Source organism: Penicillium bovifimosum (assembly GCF_028826915.1).
Source record: "Penicillium bovifimosum strain IBT 22155 chromosome Unknown utg000006l_segment0_segment0, whole genome shotgun sequence".
NCBI classification, from domain to species: domain Eukaryota; kingdom Fungi; phylum Ascomycota; class Eurotiomycetes; order Eurotiales; family Aspergillaceae; genus Penicillium; species Penicillium bovifimosum.
In genome coordinates, this window is record NW_026622715.1 from 2,472,183 (window position 1) to 2,486,268 (window position 14,086).

A 14,086-nucleotide genomic window follows, 5' to 3' on the forward strand; every position below is an offset into this window, starting at 1 on the left:
GGTGAGTTGCGGAGGAACAGTCGTGATGCGTCATCGTTCACTTTTTTTTACTTGTCCCGCATTGCGGCCTTGTCGCCTGAGGTGTCGATCAATTTATCCGTCTACACGCGCCCTGGCAACAGTAGATCTGTCTCAATAACCAGCAAAGATGGAACAGCCATAGCGCAGGCAAAATGACGCGTTATTTGACTCCCTGGAGAGTCTCCTTGCTGTGTCTGGTCACACTCTACGCTGATGGTGCTGTGCCTAATTCTTCAGCTATCCACGTCCTCTCGTTCATCACGGCGGGTCTGTTCCCACTAGATGCCGCCGATAAGCAATGGGAGGAGCATTACCTGCCGACCATTCAAGACTTCAAGAAGTGTCTGTCCGAACATGAAAGTTCCATTCCCGGGCGCACGCTATGGGACATGTTTTTGAGGAACATGTGGGCGATCGACTCCCTGGATGCTTTGGAGACTTTCTTCAACACTGATGTCTTGTCGCTTCTGGAGAAGTCGCGTGAGGAGCTGATTCATGCCAGGGATAATGGGATTGTTCTGGAAAATGATGATCGCATACGTCTGTCGAGGAGCTCGCCGCTGGGTGTATTCGTCCGGAGAGCTTACCTTGAGTACACGCGGTTGCACTTCCATGATTCTGTGAAGCTCTGGACGGGATTCATCAAATATCGTCTGCCGACAGCTCACTACTGGAGCCGAAGGCATCGTGGGGCTGAGGAGGCTGCCATTGATATCAATCTACGTGACCTCGGACTGGATTCAACCAGCCACCTCTCGCAGGTGGTGTATGGTAATCTTGAGGAAAGTAATGATGAAGAGGAAATCAGCGCCAAGGATGCAGAGCGATTACTTGAATTCCAAGTTGGTGAACTGCAAAGTATGCACCTCTCTTCAGGCTTGTTGAGACAATCGGCTAACAAATACAGGGATGGGAGGCAGGGTTCCGGACGAAATGAGAGCCCAGCTAAAGCGTATCGTGACCGCGGAGACTTTCGTTCCGGTACAGATGCATTACTTGGGGTATGTCGATCAGAGTATCAAGTTAGGATGTGCATGGCTGACACTACCAGATATCTCGACGCCTGGAGAGCTGGAGATTACACCTCAGCCTTTGATAACCTCCACCGCTACTTCGACTACAACATGCACGCGAGCCATGATCGAAGCGCATACCAATTTGCGCTGCTTAATCTTGCCGTCATGCAAGCAGATTTCGAGTGCTTCAACGAGGCTATCTCGGCCGTGCAAGAGGCTGTTGCCATTGCCCGCGAGTCCCACGATATGCACTGCTTGAACTTCTGCATGAGCTGGTTGTACCACTTTAGCAAATCTTTCCCAGAACAGATGAGGGACGTGCAAAACAGCGGAATGCTGGGTAATGAAAAAGAAGGCCTTGCTTTCCTCAAGGCCAAGGCCAAGGAGACCGAGATGTGGTCTCTCATGAGTACCACCTTGCTGAGCGAGGCTAAATTGCAAATGCAGCAGGTAAGCATGTCTCCTTTCTTAGTCTCAACCGGTGATTCTAATGAGTGGTAGGGAGAGAGTCTAGCCGGCATTGTCGAATCATTCGTGCGAGCATCCCACGTCAACGTGACAAAGGGCCTCGTGGCTCCCACGGGTGCATACATGCTGCAGCATGGCTCCATGTACTCGAGAATAGGTAAATCATGAGACTCTTCTTGACTTGCGATGGTACTGATATCCCGTTAGGAGCAACCCACCTTGCCTGGCTGAATACCGAAGTATTCCGCGAATGCTATGCAGAACGACAATCAAACGATGACAGTGTCAAGATCACATTTCGAAACTGCCACATAGTACGTTAACTCTCTAGAAGCACGTTGAACCATGCTAAGTCTATACCACAGTTGGCACAAAAGGGTAACTACAAGGAAGCATCCACAAGGATGAACAAGATCGACCCAGAACAACTCCGAACTGCCAGGTACAACAACGCATGGACTTGGTATTCAGGGCTACTGCGGTTACGACGACAAATCTGCCGGTAAGTACTTTCATCCCAATACCTTTCGATCCATCTCTAACAACCCCCAGCGACGACAAGGTAGCCGTGGAACACATCATTGCCCAACTCGAGGCAGTACAACTCCTCGAATTCGACATGCGCATCCTTCTAGCCTTCCACAAGATAGAATTCACCATCCGCCAAGGCGACTACGGCCGCGCCCTAAGAATGGTCGAACAAGCCGCCCACTCCATGCAACCGGAGAACTTCGACATCCACTTCCAAGTCAAGCTCCTCTGCCTCAAAGCCCAAATCCTCGGCAAATCCGGCCAACCACAACGCGGCTTCTCCCTCGCCATGCGCGCAGCCAGCATCGCACACCGCGCAAAACTCCTCTCCACCCTCTGGGAAGCCATCTGCACGCTCGCCTCGGTACTCCTAAGTCTGCGGGAATTCGAAGCTTCCGGCGAACTGGTCGAGAGCATCATGCCGCAGATCCTGGAGTCGGAAGACTACGGTCTCATTGCCTGCGGCTATTCACTGCTCGTTGATGCGAATATGGGTATGGCGGGTGAATTGTGGAGTCTTAAGGGTCGGGAGTCGACGTCTACGAGGAAAGAGCATATCAATCGTGCGCTTGGGTATATTGATTTGGCTTATGATCATTATGAGGAAATTGAGGATATTAAGGGTCAGACGGAGATGATGGCTAAGAAGGCTACTGTTATGCATCTTACTGGGGATCCGGTCTTGGCTAATGACTATGCTGCTAAGTATTTGGACCTGAGGAGACGACGGGGGATTGAGGCGTGAATTGCGTTCTTCAGATACCTTAATGAAAGCCTTTACCAAACAGTATTTGCGCGGCCTTGTCGATGCACTTGATTTGCCGGCTTAGAACATGCATCAAAGCTACCATCTAACATTAACAGGAAGACTTGTAGTTCTGATTCGGAGTGGCATTCCAAATAAATACCTTTCAAATAAAGTATGAACAATAATGTTCTGTCCAGTTGTCAGTATCCACTTGTAGGTGCCGAGTTCCAGGTGCGTGTTTGGCTAGCTTCCCGTCAACTGGCAAACCACCAGCCAACTGGCAAGTCCATCTACGAATCGCCCCAATAATCCCACAGCGACAGCATGTTACCGATGACTTCAAGAATCTCGAGTATTATCGATTCAATCACCCTCCCTCCACGCTAATAAATATTTTACTGCCCATCACGCCTTTGGCGAAAAATATCAGGCCTTCCGATTTTGCGCGGGAAAAAGATCCTTCCCTCAATCTCATAGTGTGTAGATGAATTCATGATTCTCACGGTCCGTAAGATCAAGCCACCTGAGAGAGTCAGCAATACTCTAGTAAAGCTAGACAATAGATCAAAACACTTACCCCCGATTCTCCGCATGGACATAATCCGACTGCGAGACAAGATCTGCCTTGCGTCGATTCTCCCTGTTATACCAGCACCGGACGAACAGCAGGATGAACAGACACATACCCCAACAGGCTATGATTACAATCTCAGCCGAGACATAGCGTGGAGCATCCTCAGGACGGAACGTCAATGGACCTAACAAGGTTAGCATATTCTCATATTCTGGCGACTGGAAGTAGTCATGAATCCGGGTCTTCCATTCCTCACCTATAATATTCCCCACACAGTATCCAATCAAGTACAGTGCAGCAACGGTAGTCTTCTTTGTATACCCAGCAACATTAGAAGAGATCAGTGATAACAGAGCCACGAAGGCTGTAGGGTAAGCCTGGGTCATGTAGTACCCGATCAACCGGCCGACGTGGTTATCCAGTGGCAATGAAACCATGAGAATGATACCGATAACAGCAGCTATCAATCCACCGATACTAGACAAGATCCGTTGACGCGTCTTGTCACCGATAAACCCGTTCAACACAAGTGCAACTACCTCGACTGCGCCAGCAGGCGTGCCGTATAGTAGACTTTCCTCTTTGGTATACCCGAAGCTCGTGATCTGCACCATATGTGATCAGTATATTGCACCAAACCTACTGGTCAAAAGGGTAAGCTGTACCAACTGACTGAAGAAATTGGTAATGCCCCCGTTAGGGATATTGGCGAAAAGGGCAAAGAAGAAAAAAGCCCATGTCATTGGGTCGGTTAGTGCCTCTTTGACTTGATACCATTTGAACTCTTTGTTGATACCCTGCTGGTTGGCACGCACACGTGCAATGGCTAGGATGCGATCTTCTTTTTTGAGCCAGCGAGCGTTCAGCTGGTTGTCTGGGATGACCCAGAGGAAGAGGAAGCCGAGGGCGACGGTAAGCAGTCCTGTGAAGAGGAAGACGATCTTCCAGGGTGCAATGAGGGAGCCGTTGTTCTTACTGCCTACGGCAATGCCGTAGGCTACTAAGCCGCCGACTATTTGGCCCCAGCCGTTGAAGCTGTACCAGATGTTTACGCGTTTGCCTTGCTCGGGTCTTGTGTACCACTGGTACGAGGTTAGTATAGTGTCAAAAGAGGACGTCTCTTTTTCAATTTCATCCAGAACATAGGTTGAAGTTACCTGAGAAGTCAACAGCGCAAACCCAGGCGTCACCCCAGCTTCAAACACACCGAGGAAGAAGCGAATCGCAAGTGCTCCGGGGTAGTTCCTGGCCGCCGCGAAGCAGCTAAGAATCGTACCCCAGATGATAATGCAAGCAGCCGAGTATTTACCCAGCGGTAAAAGCTGTAGCAACCGATTGGTTGGATATTCCCAAGCAAGATATCCTAAGCTCTTCATTAACACCCATGCACTATACAGAGTCGCAGAAAGTGCTGACCAAAGTAGAACAAACTGCCCAGCCACTGGTACTGATCATGTACCAGACCGAGGTCCTCTTTGAGACCCATGACGCTGGCGTATGATAACGTAGTTTCTGTGCTTCGTTAGCTGCACATCTACCTAGCCTGTTGCACGATGCATACTGTCGAGGTAATTCATGGCATAGACAGAACACATTAACGGCATCATGTGCCAGTCGATAATTTTCACGAGACGACGATTAGTCGCTTCGTCTATTTCGATCGTTTGGCCTTGCTGTTGCTCAAAAGCTTTAATTGCTTCGTCTGCATCGGGCGCTGGCTTGAGAAACTTGTGCTCGTCATTCGTGGAGGTTTGTTCTATATCCATTGTCGTGCTGGTACTCACGGATGTATCATCTTGGGTCATTGTTCTTGAGATGCTGTGTAGTCATTGATCATGGGGGCGACTTTGTTGATAAGTAGAAAAGAAATGATATCATGGATATAGTGGGGCGGGCTCTTTGCTATCGAGATTGAGGGTCTCGAAGGCATGCAATGGGACTTTCTTTTGAACCGGCTGGCGGGCGGGCCGCCGCGGGCGAAAGGCTATAGCCATCTCGATGAGAATAGGCGAATTGACGTGGAAGATCGTGAATGGAGCGATCGATATGGAAATCAACTTCCCCACAAACGGACCGAAGCTGTGTAGATAGCAGTGTCTGTGATGTACGGAGTAGTCTAGTAGATGTACCTGTTTTCGTCTTTCGGGATCCACTTAGATTGTCACGTTTCACCCCATGGGCGAGATACCGTGTGCATGTCCATGGATCGGGAGAGTTTGAAAACCAGTTTGCTATGATATCATGACACAATCGAACTGCTTGAACGTACTACTAGTAACCATGAAAATTGCGGATCAGAACCGGTATATATTTTGGCGAAGAACCAGGCTCACCTCACTATAGGTAGGTATACGAACATCCATAAGTATTGTAATGGACATCTTCCATCCATCACACGCCATTCAAGCTCCAAACCTTTACCTATATCCCCCCACCCGTAACGTTAGCCCAGCCGAAAACCCCGCCGAAACCTAAAGCGACTATCGGCTCACTAGATAACGTTTACAATGGCAGGAACAATGGACAATGCGGGCATTGTGAATATCATGGAAAGGACGACGAGTGATACCTGCCCGGTCGACTCAGCATCTTTATCGACATCACAGACTTCAGAAGAAGACCCATCTTCATGGAGTGCCGAGTGCTGTGCATTCGGCAATGCATATAACTAGTACCTTCACTGAAGTCCAACGACCTCCGTCTAGACTCTAGGCTGTAGTCAAGCGTTGAGGGCTTAGTGGGTATTCGTACTGTAGCCAGGCATGCGAGACTCGACTTGATCACTGGCCCAGTTGGGAAGACTGGTGTGGATGGCAGAGGACTTTGATGGTGTTCTGATATTGTATTGGCTGGTGGGTCATGTGTCGATGTTCTGCTTTTCTCATAATAACCAGGAAATGGTATGTGCTCAAAGAATAATTATTTCGACAACGTCGGGAATTGAACCCACAGCCTCGAGGTTGAGGTCATATGTCAGCCGCATAAGGTTGTGTTCTGAATAGCCTCATGTTTGTCTCGAGATGGATGTACCCAAGAAAGTTATATTCCCATCAACCACCACCATATCGTGTGCAATTAATCTATAACTTCGCAAACAGGTAGCTAGCCATCCCCAGATTCTATGTATTAAATTTGAATATCCCAACCGCCCTATAAGGCCTCCAAGATGCCGATCTAAAACTCCCAGTGACATTCCCCGTGACCCATTTGTTCCATTATGAGGAGGAAATTGTACTTATATTTAACCTTCCCCCCCCAGTGGTCTAGTGGTTAATAGGGTGTCTAGGGCTCCTTCGATGGGAAACCACGATTGCCAGGCTAATGCTAGTCCCTCTTCGTGATCCTACTCTGCTAGCCGCTGCCGGTTGGATTCGTCTGTGCCAAAGCTCTCTCGAAGCACTACACTAGGCAAACCCTCCGCGCTTTGACCCAAAGGACTTCTGTCGCAGCGGACGGCGTTACTTAGGAGGGAGGCCGTAGATTAGTACAGAGGGTGGAGGTGCAGGCGATGAAGATTGGAGAAGCCTCGTAGCCCCCGCGGGGATATTCTGATGGTCCAGGAGCGGTCTGGAGTGCCTACCCACTGGTAGGTAATGGGGACCTTTTTTACCATTTTGGTATATTTTGATGCTATTCATCTTTCGCTGTACTTCCTTCTCTTGCATCTTGATGCTATTCACATATCCCCATCCTCTCACCTCTCTCTCTTTCCATTTTGATGCTATTCACATATTCCCATCCTGGTGCTCTTCATCTCCCCCTTCTCCTTCCTTGACATTGTTTGTCTCTCATCCTCTCTATCTCTTTCCATCTTGATGCTATTCATCTTTCCCTTCCTCTCCCTCTTTCCATATTACCTGAACTTCCCATCCCGTTGTATGAAGCGATTAACTTTTCTCCTGCCTTCCCTATCTTGATGCTCAAGTTTACCTTTACTCGCACACGAGCTAAACCATTTAACCATCCTATGATTTCCAATGTACCCTGTTTTTAAATGGTATTTTACAACGTTTCATTACCAATTTCCCATGAATGTATGGCATGGCACTCGACCATGTGACAATCTGGTGGATTTGTATGGCAGAGATAGATGTATGAGGCATTTATGTCACGATCTAGGCTTAGGGTCTTTTCTCTTGTATGCAAAATGGAGATTTGAATATAGAATCTTGAATTCTTCAACTCGATAATTGTAAGAGAATTCCAAGAATGGAGAACTATGTACATTCATTCGTACACCAGGCGAGAAAGACATTTCGATGCTCGGTCCATGCAAACGCATGAAACCGCATCGCATAAACCGCAGCAGGAACAACGATCCACCATGAGAACATAATAGGAAGAGCCTGGTAAAGCCTATTATTGCACCAGACCAGATCTGTATCAAAACCTGGTACGCTGGACGGCAATGCATAGCCCCAACGGAAGAGCCCGCTCATCTCGAACAGACTGATAGTGCTAGCAACGTTTATAATGACCCACGTCAGAACAACGGCATGAATTGGATTGGGATGAATGTTGCGAACTTGCGATGTCGAAAAAGAGGTGGCACAGGTCTATGTCCTTTCCACCAAAGGCCCCACTCTTTCCAAAGGTCCCACTTCTTCAGGCATTCTGATTGGCCATCCTGGAGGAGCAAGCCAATAAATGAACACCGCAGCAGCGATGCGATAAAAACCCACATCAGCCCGAAGTTGCGCCAGGCGTCCTTAGTGGGCACCATTTCCAACTTCCCCTCGTTAGGGTCAAAAGTCACGACACCCCCCTGCTTGGGGATGTCCATAGTGACGTTGAACTTGGACTCGATGCCACGGCGGGTATCGCCGCCGCGGCCGATGAGCATGCGGTGCTGCCGTGCTGGGCGGTGGGTCGTCAAGTATCCATCCGCAATCCACCTGGAGAGCCGACTAAGTCAGCATGGTCCAGTCCCGTCCGACTCGGAACGCCAGGACCAAGTCACCGAGGGAGGTCATCGACTTGACGAACTCCTCGATTGCGACCCCCCGCCAATCGTCGTTTTCCCGTCGAAGGTCTGAAGTGGAGTGTGGGGAACGTTTCTCCTCGTAACTGCTGATAGGCGTCGGAAACTGACTTGCCGATGACACCGCCGTCAGTAGTCGACATAGAGCACATTGAAGTTGTGGTAGCGGGTAGTACTGCGGAATTGTGTGGCTTACAGATACCACTCCACACGCTCCACACATAAGCTTCGCCAGTCTGCTTCGGGAAGTCTTCGGAAAGTCTTCGACCAACATGGGATTCATCGGGTGGGGGTGTAGGGATGGAGGACGTCCTTCTCGGCGCCCTCAGGCTTGAATCGGGTCAACAGAGCAGCTGTATATCGTTAGTGAGGAACTGATGAACGCGATCAAGGTCATGCTACTCACAGGCAACGGGAAGACCAGAGACAGCCTCCTTGTCTTCGAACTCGACGCGGAAACGCTTGGTGTTTTTGCTCAGGATCTCAATGTTGGCCAGCATGAGGTCAACCCAGTCCTCGCCGTTGAAGACCTTCAGGTGCTCCTTGGGCTCGGCGACAGCGGTGTTGCTGTGGCGGTAGACACCAGCACCGAGACCGGCAAGACCCACGGCGACATAGATAGGTGTCAAGTTGGCCGTCTTGGGGCCCTCTTCTTCAACTGTTGGTATTGGAAAGGCGGGATGCCTGTACTGGGAGTCTGGGACGCGCAGAGCATGCAGCAGCCCTTGATGGCTATCCCCAGCCGACGGTCATAAATGTGCCGACCTGTCATACCAAAGGGCAAACACGTTAGCCGTCAAGCAGTTCATGTCGTTCGAGTTCAGATGGGTATCGGTAACTTACATCGAGTCCGTTCATCGTCCGACGGCTACCGCCGGATCCCCGTCGAGTAGGTGAGCCGACTTCCATCATTTGCTGCTCACACGGAGAACAGTCGGAGCTCCGTTCCTTGTGGATGATTGTCAAGGAGAAGATGCCCAATGATCAAAGTGTGTACGGAGTACGGGAGGAGAAGAAGAAAGAAAAGAATTGGACTGGGGATGATCCTCTATTTATGTCGATTGATCCAGACTAGGCAACACATCTGCGCGCATGAGAATTGACAAATACGGCGGGAGACTCGCCAAATATGGCGGCAGCTCTCGACCATATCCATGCCTCGTTGGGAAAGCGAAGGCTCCGGCTGTAACCTCCCAGCCGCGCCGAGCAGAACACACGCCAAATTGGGCAAAAGCTCTTGACCATGTCCATATATCTCAGCAGGAAAGAGATGGCTCCGGTCACGAGGTCCCAGCCGCGCCGAGCAGAACACACGCCAAATTGGGCATTAGCTCTTGACCATGTCCATATACCTCACTGGCTCACTGACAAAGAGAAGGCTCCGGTCATGAGGCCCCAGCCGCCGCGATTCAGGCGACGCCGAATTGGGCGGGAGCCCTCTGAGGATGTGGTCCGGAGCAAGCGCCGGCGAGGTGATCCCAGCCGCGCTGAATAGGGTCATTCTGGACTAGGCAGCGCTTTTCCGAACCACTTCTGGCCCAGCTACCTATGCAACTCATCAAGGGACGACTGCTCTTTACCGGGATCAGCCTACATAGTTTCGTGGCGGACGGCAGCATTATAATATCAATGATCGGCTATTAACTTTGTAATGGCTCGTGCAGGCAGACAGGCTCAGATAGCGCAGCCTCCGTTACAGGTATGATATCAAGAGTCAGGCAGTCTTTGTGGCATCAGGGCCCGCAACTATGAGAAGGGTTCATGATGCGGATGATGTGGATGTCGGACAAAAACATGGCAAGCTTGCAGCAAGAAATGGGAACATGTATCGCAGGCTCTATTACAGGTATGATGTTCAGGTTCAGGCTGTCTCTGCATGTCACTCACTGCAGCATGTGCAGTGTCAGGGCCTACAGCTATGATAGAAAGCTACAGGATGCCGGTGAATGGGGGTGATGGAAAGTGAGAGGGAGGGAGGGAGGGCATAACAAAGCACGAGACAAATCACGAGACAAATCACGAGACAAATCACGAGACCAGCAAACCGCAAGAGCTACCATTGGGGCGCACTGAATATGACATCTTGGAACGACATAAGCGCCTGCTATCTTGTACATGAACGGATCGTTTAAGGCGAGTGTATTGGAGGGTTATGTCGCATTGTGCTTTGAGGCTGCTTTGCAAGGGTCACACTTCACGACGACTTCGTATCCAGTGGCCTTCGTGTCTGAACAAGGGTCCAAGGTAGATGGAGAACTCACCAGCTTCCTTTTCTCAAACGGTTGGTCTTCTCCCATTTTCACTCCGGTATCTACCTACATGACACATGGGATTATGGAGTGTCCTGGGTTGACTGGTGAGTTTGCCTAATTGATTGGGACCAACTACAAGAGCCATGGAATGGTTTCAGTCAACCATGACTTATGACCAAGTGAAATGTGTCCCGATGAGCCGTGGGGTGCACATTTCGTACTGACATCCATCTCAAACTGAAGTAGAAGCTGAAAGACGGCTCAGCAGAACACTCAGACCAGCCGCAGACCGGAGAGGAAAATCAGTCGTTTGATCCATGACGAATGCATCAAAGGACATTCTATATGCATCTCGTAAAGGAAATGATTCAAAGGATATAGTTACAAAACAGCCTAGGTTAATCAACACAGCTTCCACTGAGCATATCCCGAGTCAATATAGAAGTCCGTCTAGAGCCTGAACAGATGATAAAGGCAGGCTACTACTGTAAGTCCTGTGTGGGTGTGATAGCAAAAGAAATCCGATTCACTCCTGGAGTCCTGGAAATCTACCTGAGGTGTCCCGCTCACTAACCCGGAACGAGTTCAAAATATCAAGGCCGGCCCTCAAGTTTACATCGGCCTCAAATTTCTGTCGCACGCAGATATGGTTCTCATCAATTTCATTCCAAGTGAAGCAACAGTACGAGTGATCTGGGAGTCCAATCTCCACAAATCCACACCACAGGATCTCGTGGAAATCCCCCAGTTGTCTAAATGCAGACAGGCACCAAATCCAGACTGACTGAGGGCTCGAAATCCAGCTCGAACGGATTGAAATCTGCCTTGCCTTCGCGAATGGTCTCCAACAGCATAGGCCGCTGGAGAGGGCTCGATGGAACGATTCCCTGCTCACTCGACTCCGGCAAGAATTTGAGAGCCTTCAGTTGGGCTCTCTCCTTGATGGCTGGCAAACTGCCAGGTCGCGTTCACCGAGTCAGCTTCCATCAAGCTCACCACGGATCGGTGCTGTTTCACGTAGTGGTATGAGGAACTCGCGGCCTGGAGTCTTACTATACGCACGGCATATAGTAGAGAGACCATCACGATGCCGTGGCAGGTTTTGGGATTCGTGGTCAAACTCGTAGTCCAAGAAGATATTACTCTCACGAGCAATAGCCTTCTCTTCGTTAAGCAGAATGAACTCATCTTGTGCGACAACAAGTTCGAATGACTGGAAGGCAGGACCTTTAGACATCAAGGCACGCTGCATAGGCTCTGTGCGGTCACTATAGCAAGGACCTGTACCTGGATAGCGACCTTGCCAGCCGCCTTCAAACGAGAAATCGAAACACCCAAAGTGCGGGTGCAGGTAACGCGATGTCGTCATCGCGTTTTTCGTGTCGATGATATCCTCGCGGTTGCAATTCTGCATGCGAGGGGCGATATGTAACTGCGCCTTCCCCTCGCATCTGCTCTGCACGTACGTCGGAAATGGCGGATAACGGTCGTCCTCCCGTGGTGTCCGCCATGTCCTTGGGCCTTAGCATAGCAACGCCGAGATGAATTCCTGCATCCAGGTTCCTGGATGCCCAGATGGGCGCAGCGCGAACCGCGGCTAACGAATCAAGGCCCGCTGCTGTCAGACTCTCTGTCGACGAGAGCCGTCTGCCCAGTATGCCAGCCACGCACGAGGCAATGCAATGCTCTTTCTCGTCTCGGCCAGGTTTAGCTATCTCGTCCAAAGGAAGCTGGAGAAATTGACCGACGAGCTACCACCACGTTTCCACGAGGGCAGCGACAAGCTATGTCTGATGTCGAATCTTGTCGCTGTTTTGGCCTCCATTCTGCACAAGAGACGACCCCTGCTCGTCAATGGCAGTATGCAAGATCGTCTGGGCGCCGGCATTCAACGCCACACCCAATACCACCACGATTCCTCGAGGACAGCGACGAGCTATGTCGAGGGATCAAGTTCGAACCAAGGAGCTGGTGAATCGGTACAACGTCGGACAACGAGAGAGAATGTAATCCCAGCCCATATTCAACACCCCCGCTGGCGGGGTATTCTGCTGCTCATGGTGAAAGACGAAGAGGCTCCACCGAAGCCTTGATCAGTGACGAGAAACGGGTGGCAGAGGTAGCGTGCCGGTTCCAACGGTGTAAATGGGGCCCCATGGAGCGGATCTGATGAGTTGCTAGCCTCGTGGAAGCCTCGTTATTACCCCTTCGTCGTAGAAGACTCGATTTCTCCCACTCACGTCGCAAAAGGAAAGGGGGTTGGGGGTAGGGTAGGAGTAGCGCACCCGGTGGGGCACCATGGAGTTGTTGTACAGTCTCGTACGGTGGGTATGAGAAGTCGGGCCTATGGTTTGGGGCCCGGAGACATCAGGGATCTTTGCCATGAAATTCTTTGTCTCGCATGAGTGTTTTTTGTAGCTCAGAAACAGAAACTTTTCTTCAAGCCAGTTGCCTTTACCTGGAGCTGCATTATTCCCCAGGATATGTATGAGACGAGGTTTGGTAGTTGAGTATGTGGCTTGGGTATGCGAGAGAGCGCGGAGGCCGCAGAATGTCGATTGGAGAGGGAGTAGCTAATTGTAGCCGCCGTAGGAGGCTCCAGATCCGCCCGTGGAGCGTCGACGATGTGCTCGATGGGCAGCTTCCCTTCTGATGGAGAACTCTTCGATTGCCCTTGGAACAGGCCTGACCGAATCGAAGGCCCAGTCTGAAGCCGGTGTCTTGAGCTGGGGCTGGGTAAGGCTGGATGACGTGGGGTTCTCAAACCCAGTGTTATTTTCTCGCGCTTCCAACGCGCGACAGACATGTCGCTGTCTGTACAACGACTGACGACGGGACTCGTTTGTCATGACAGGTCTGCGTGAGTACCGTCAATCAAAAACTCTTCCACCATCGATGATTTCGATCAGAGTGGCCTCAAATGAGAGTATTGGAGGGAGCGGGAAGAGGAAGAAACAAGAATGGGCCACTAGATGCAGGAGAGCTCTGATACCAGTCAGTCTCACTCTCATTCTGGGATGAGGCAGATAGGTAACTCACCTAGCGCAGGAGTATTTTGAAGGCTGAGAGAAGGGAAAGAAGAAGGAAGAGATGTGGGTGAAGAGCCTTATATAATTATAAAGTGCATTTGATGGAATGAGCATCCTGAGAGAAGTGGAAGAAGGAAGAAGAGAAGTAGGAGACGGAGAGCTTGATATAGCCCACTTCGTAAACGATGCAAACGTGAATAGCAAACAGGCTGTTTGCTAGTTCATCATGTGATGATATTCTTTGAAGGAGGAAGCAAATCATTCAACGAAGCAACACAGCGACATGTCAAGTGTGAACATATTCGACTACCAGTAGGTGATTCCACCTAGACTGGTCATGCTACACAATTTGGGGTAGATCTCAGTGCTCACTCTACTAAGAACATACACACATAAAAACATCAAAGGAGATTGAAATCTACGGATTAGAACGCGACAACGACCATACATCAGACTGTCGACTGAC

At 50.2% G+C, this 14,086-nt stretch overlaps 7 protein-coding genes across 7 annotated transcripts; 3 read left to right on the plus strand and 4 right to left on the minus strand.

The window, feature by feature from the left end:
• Nucleotides 1-173: 173 nt before the first annotated feature.
• Nucleotides 174-2,781, plus strand: N7515_008578 (putative anaphase-promoting complex subunit Apc5; the record flags this gene model as incomplete). The annotated part of the gene is made up of 7 exons (XM_056669322.1): nt 174-879; nt 929-1,022; nt 1,073-1,487; nt 1,539-1,662; nt 1,713-1,819; nt 1,871-2,007; nt 2,058-2,781. The coding sequence occupies 7 exons, from the start codon at nt 174-176 to the stop codon at nt 2,779-2,781; spliced, it is 2,307 nt and encodes a 768-aa protein (XP_056519152.1).
• A 474-nt stretch (nt 2,782-3,255) lies between these two features.
• Nucleotides 3,256-5,163, minus strand: N7515_008579 (allantoate permease family MFS transporter; the record flags this gene model as incomplete). The annotated part of the gene is made up of 6 exons (XM_056669323.1): nt 3,256-3,307; nt 3,362-3,963; nt 4,024-4,440; nt 4,516-4,721; nt 4,775-4,870; nt 4,920-5,163. The coding sequence occupies 6 exons, from the start codon at nt 5,161-5,163 to the stop codon at nt 3,256-3,258; spliced, it is 1,617 nt and encodes a 538-aa protein (XP_056519153.1).
• A 3,574-nt stretch (nt 5,164-8,737) lies between these two features.
• On the minus strand, nt 8,738-9,251 carry N7515_008580 (uncharacterized protein; the record flags this gene model as incomplete). The annotated part of the gene is made up of 2 exons (XM_056669324.1): nt 8,738-9,036; nt 9,179-9,251. The coding sequence occupies 2 exons, from the start codon at nt 9,249-9,251 to the stop codon at nt 8,738-8,740; spliced, it is 372 nt and encodes a 123-aa protein (XP_056519154.1).
• A 331-nt stretch (nt 9,252-9,582) lies between these two features.
• Nucleotides 9,583-9,834, plus strand: N7515_008581 (uncharacterized protein; the record flags this gene model as incomplete). Its single annotated transcript, XM_056669325.1, has 1 exon — nt 9,583-9,834. The coding sequence occupies one exon, from the start codon at nt 9,583-9,585 to the stop codon at nt 9,832-9,834; it is 252 nt and encodes an 83-aa protein (XP_056519155.1).
• A 1,733-nt stretch (nt 9,835-11,567) lies between these two features.
• N7515_008582 (uncharacterized protein) lies at nt 11,568-12,005 on the minus strand (the record flags this gene model as incomplete). The annotated part of the gene is made up of 1 exon (XM_056669326.1): nt 11,568-12,005. The coding sequence occupies one exon, from the start codon at nt 12,003-12,005 to the stop codon at nt 11,568-11,570; it is 438 nt and encodes a 145-aa protein (XP_056519156.1).
• Nucleotides 12,006-12,273: 268 nt separating this feature from the next.
• N7515_008583 (uncharacterized protein) lies at nt 12,274-12,684 on the plus strand (the record flags this gene model as incomplete). The annotated part of the gene is made up of 1 exon (XM_056669327.1): nt 12,274-12,684. One exon carries the CDS (start codon nt 12,274-12,276, stop codon nt 12,682-12,684), a length of 411 nt encoding a protein of 136 aa, XP_056519157.1.
• A 480-nt stretch (nt 12,685-13,164) lies between these two features.
• On the minus strand, nt 13,165-13,440 carry N7515_008584 (uncharacterized protein; the record flags this gene model as incomplete). The annotated part of the gene is made up of 1 exon (XM_056669328.1): nt 13,165-13,440. The coding sequence occupies one exon, from the start codon at nt 13,438-13,440 to the stop codon at nt 13,165-13,167; it is 276 nt and encodes a 91-aa protein (XP_056519158.1).
• Between the last annotated feature and the right edge of the window lie 646 nt (nt 13,441-14,086).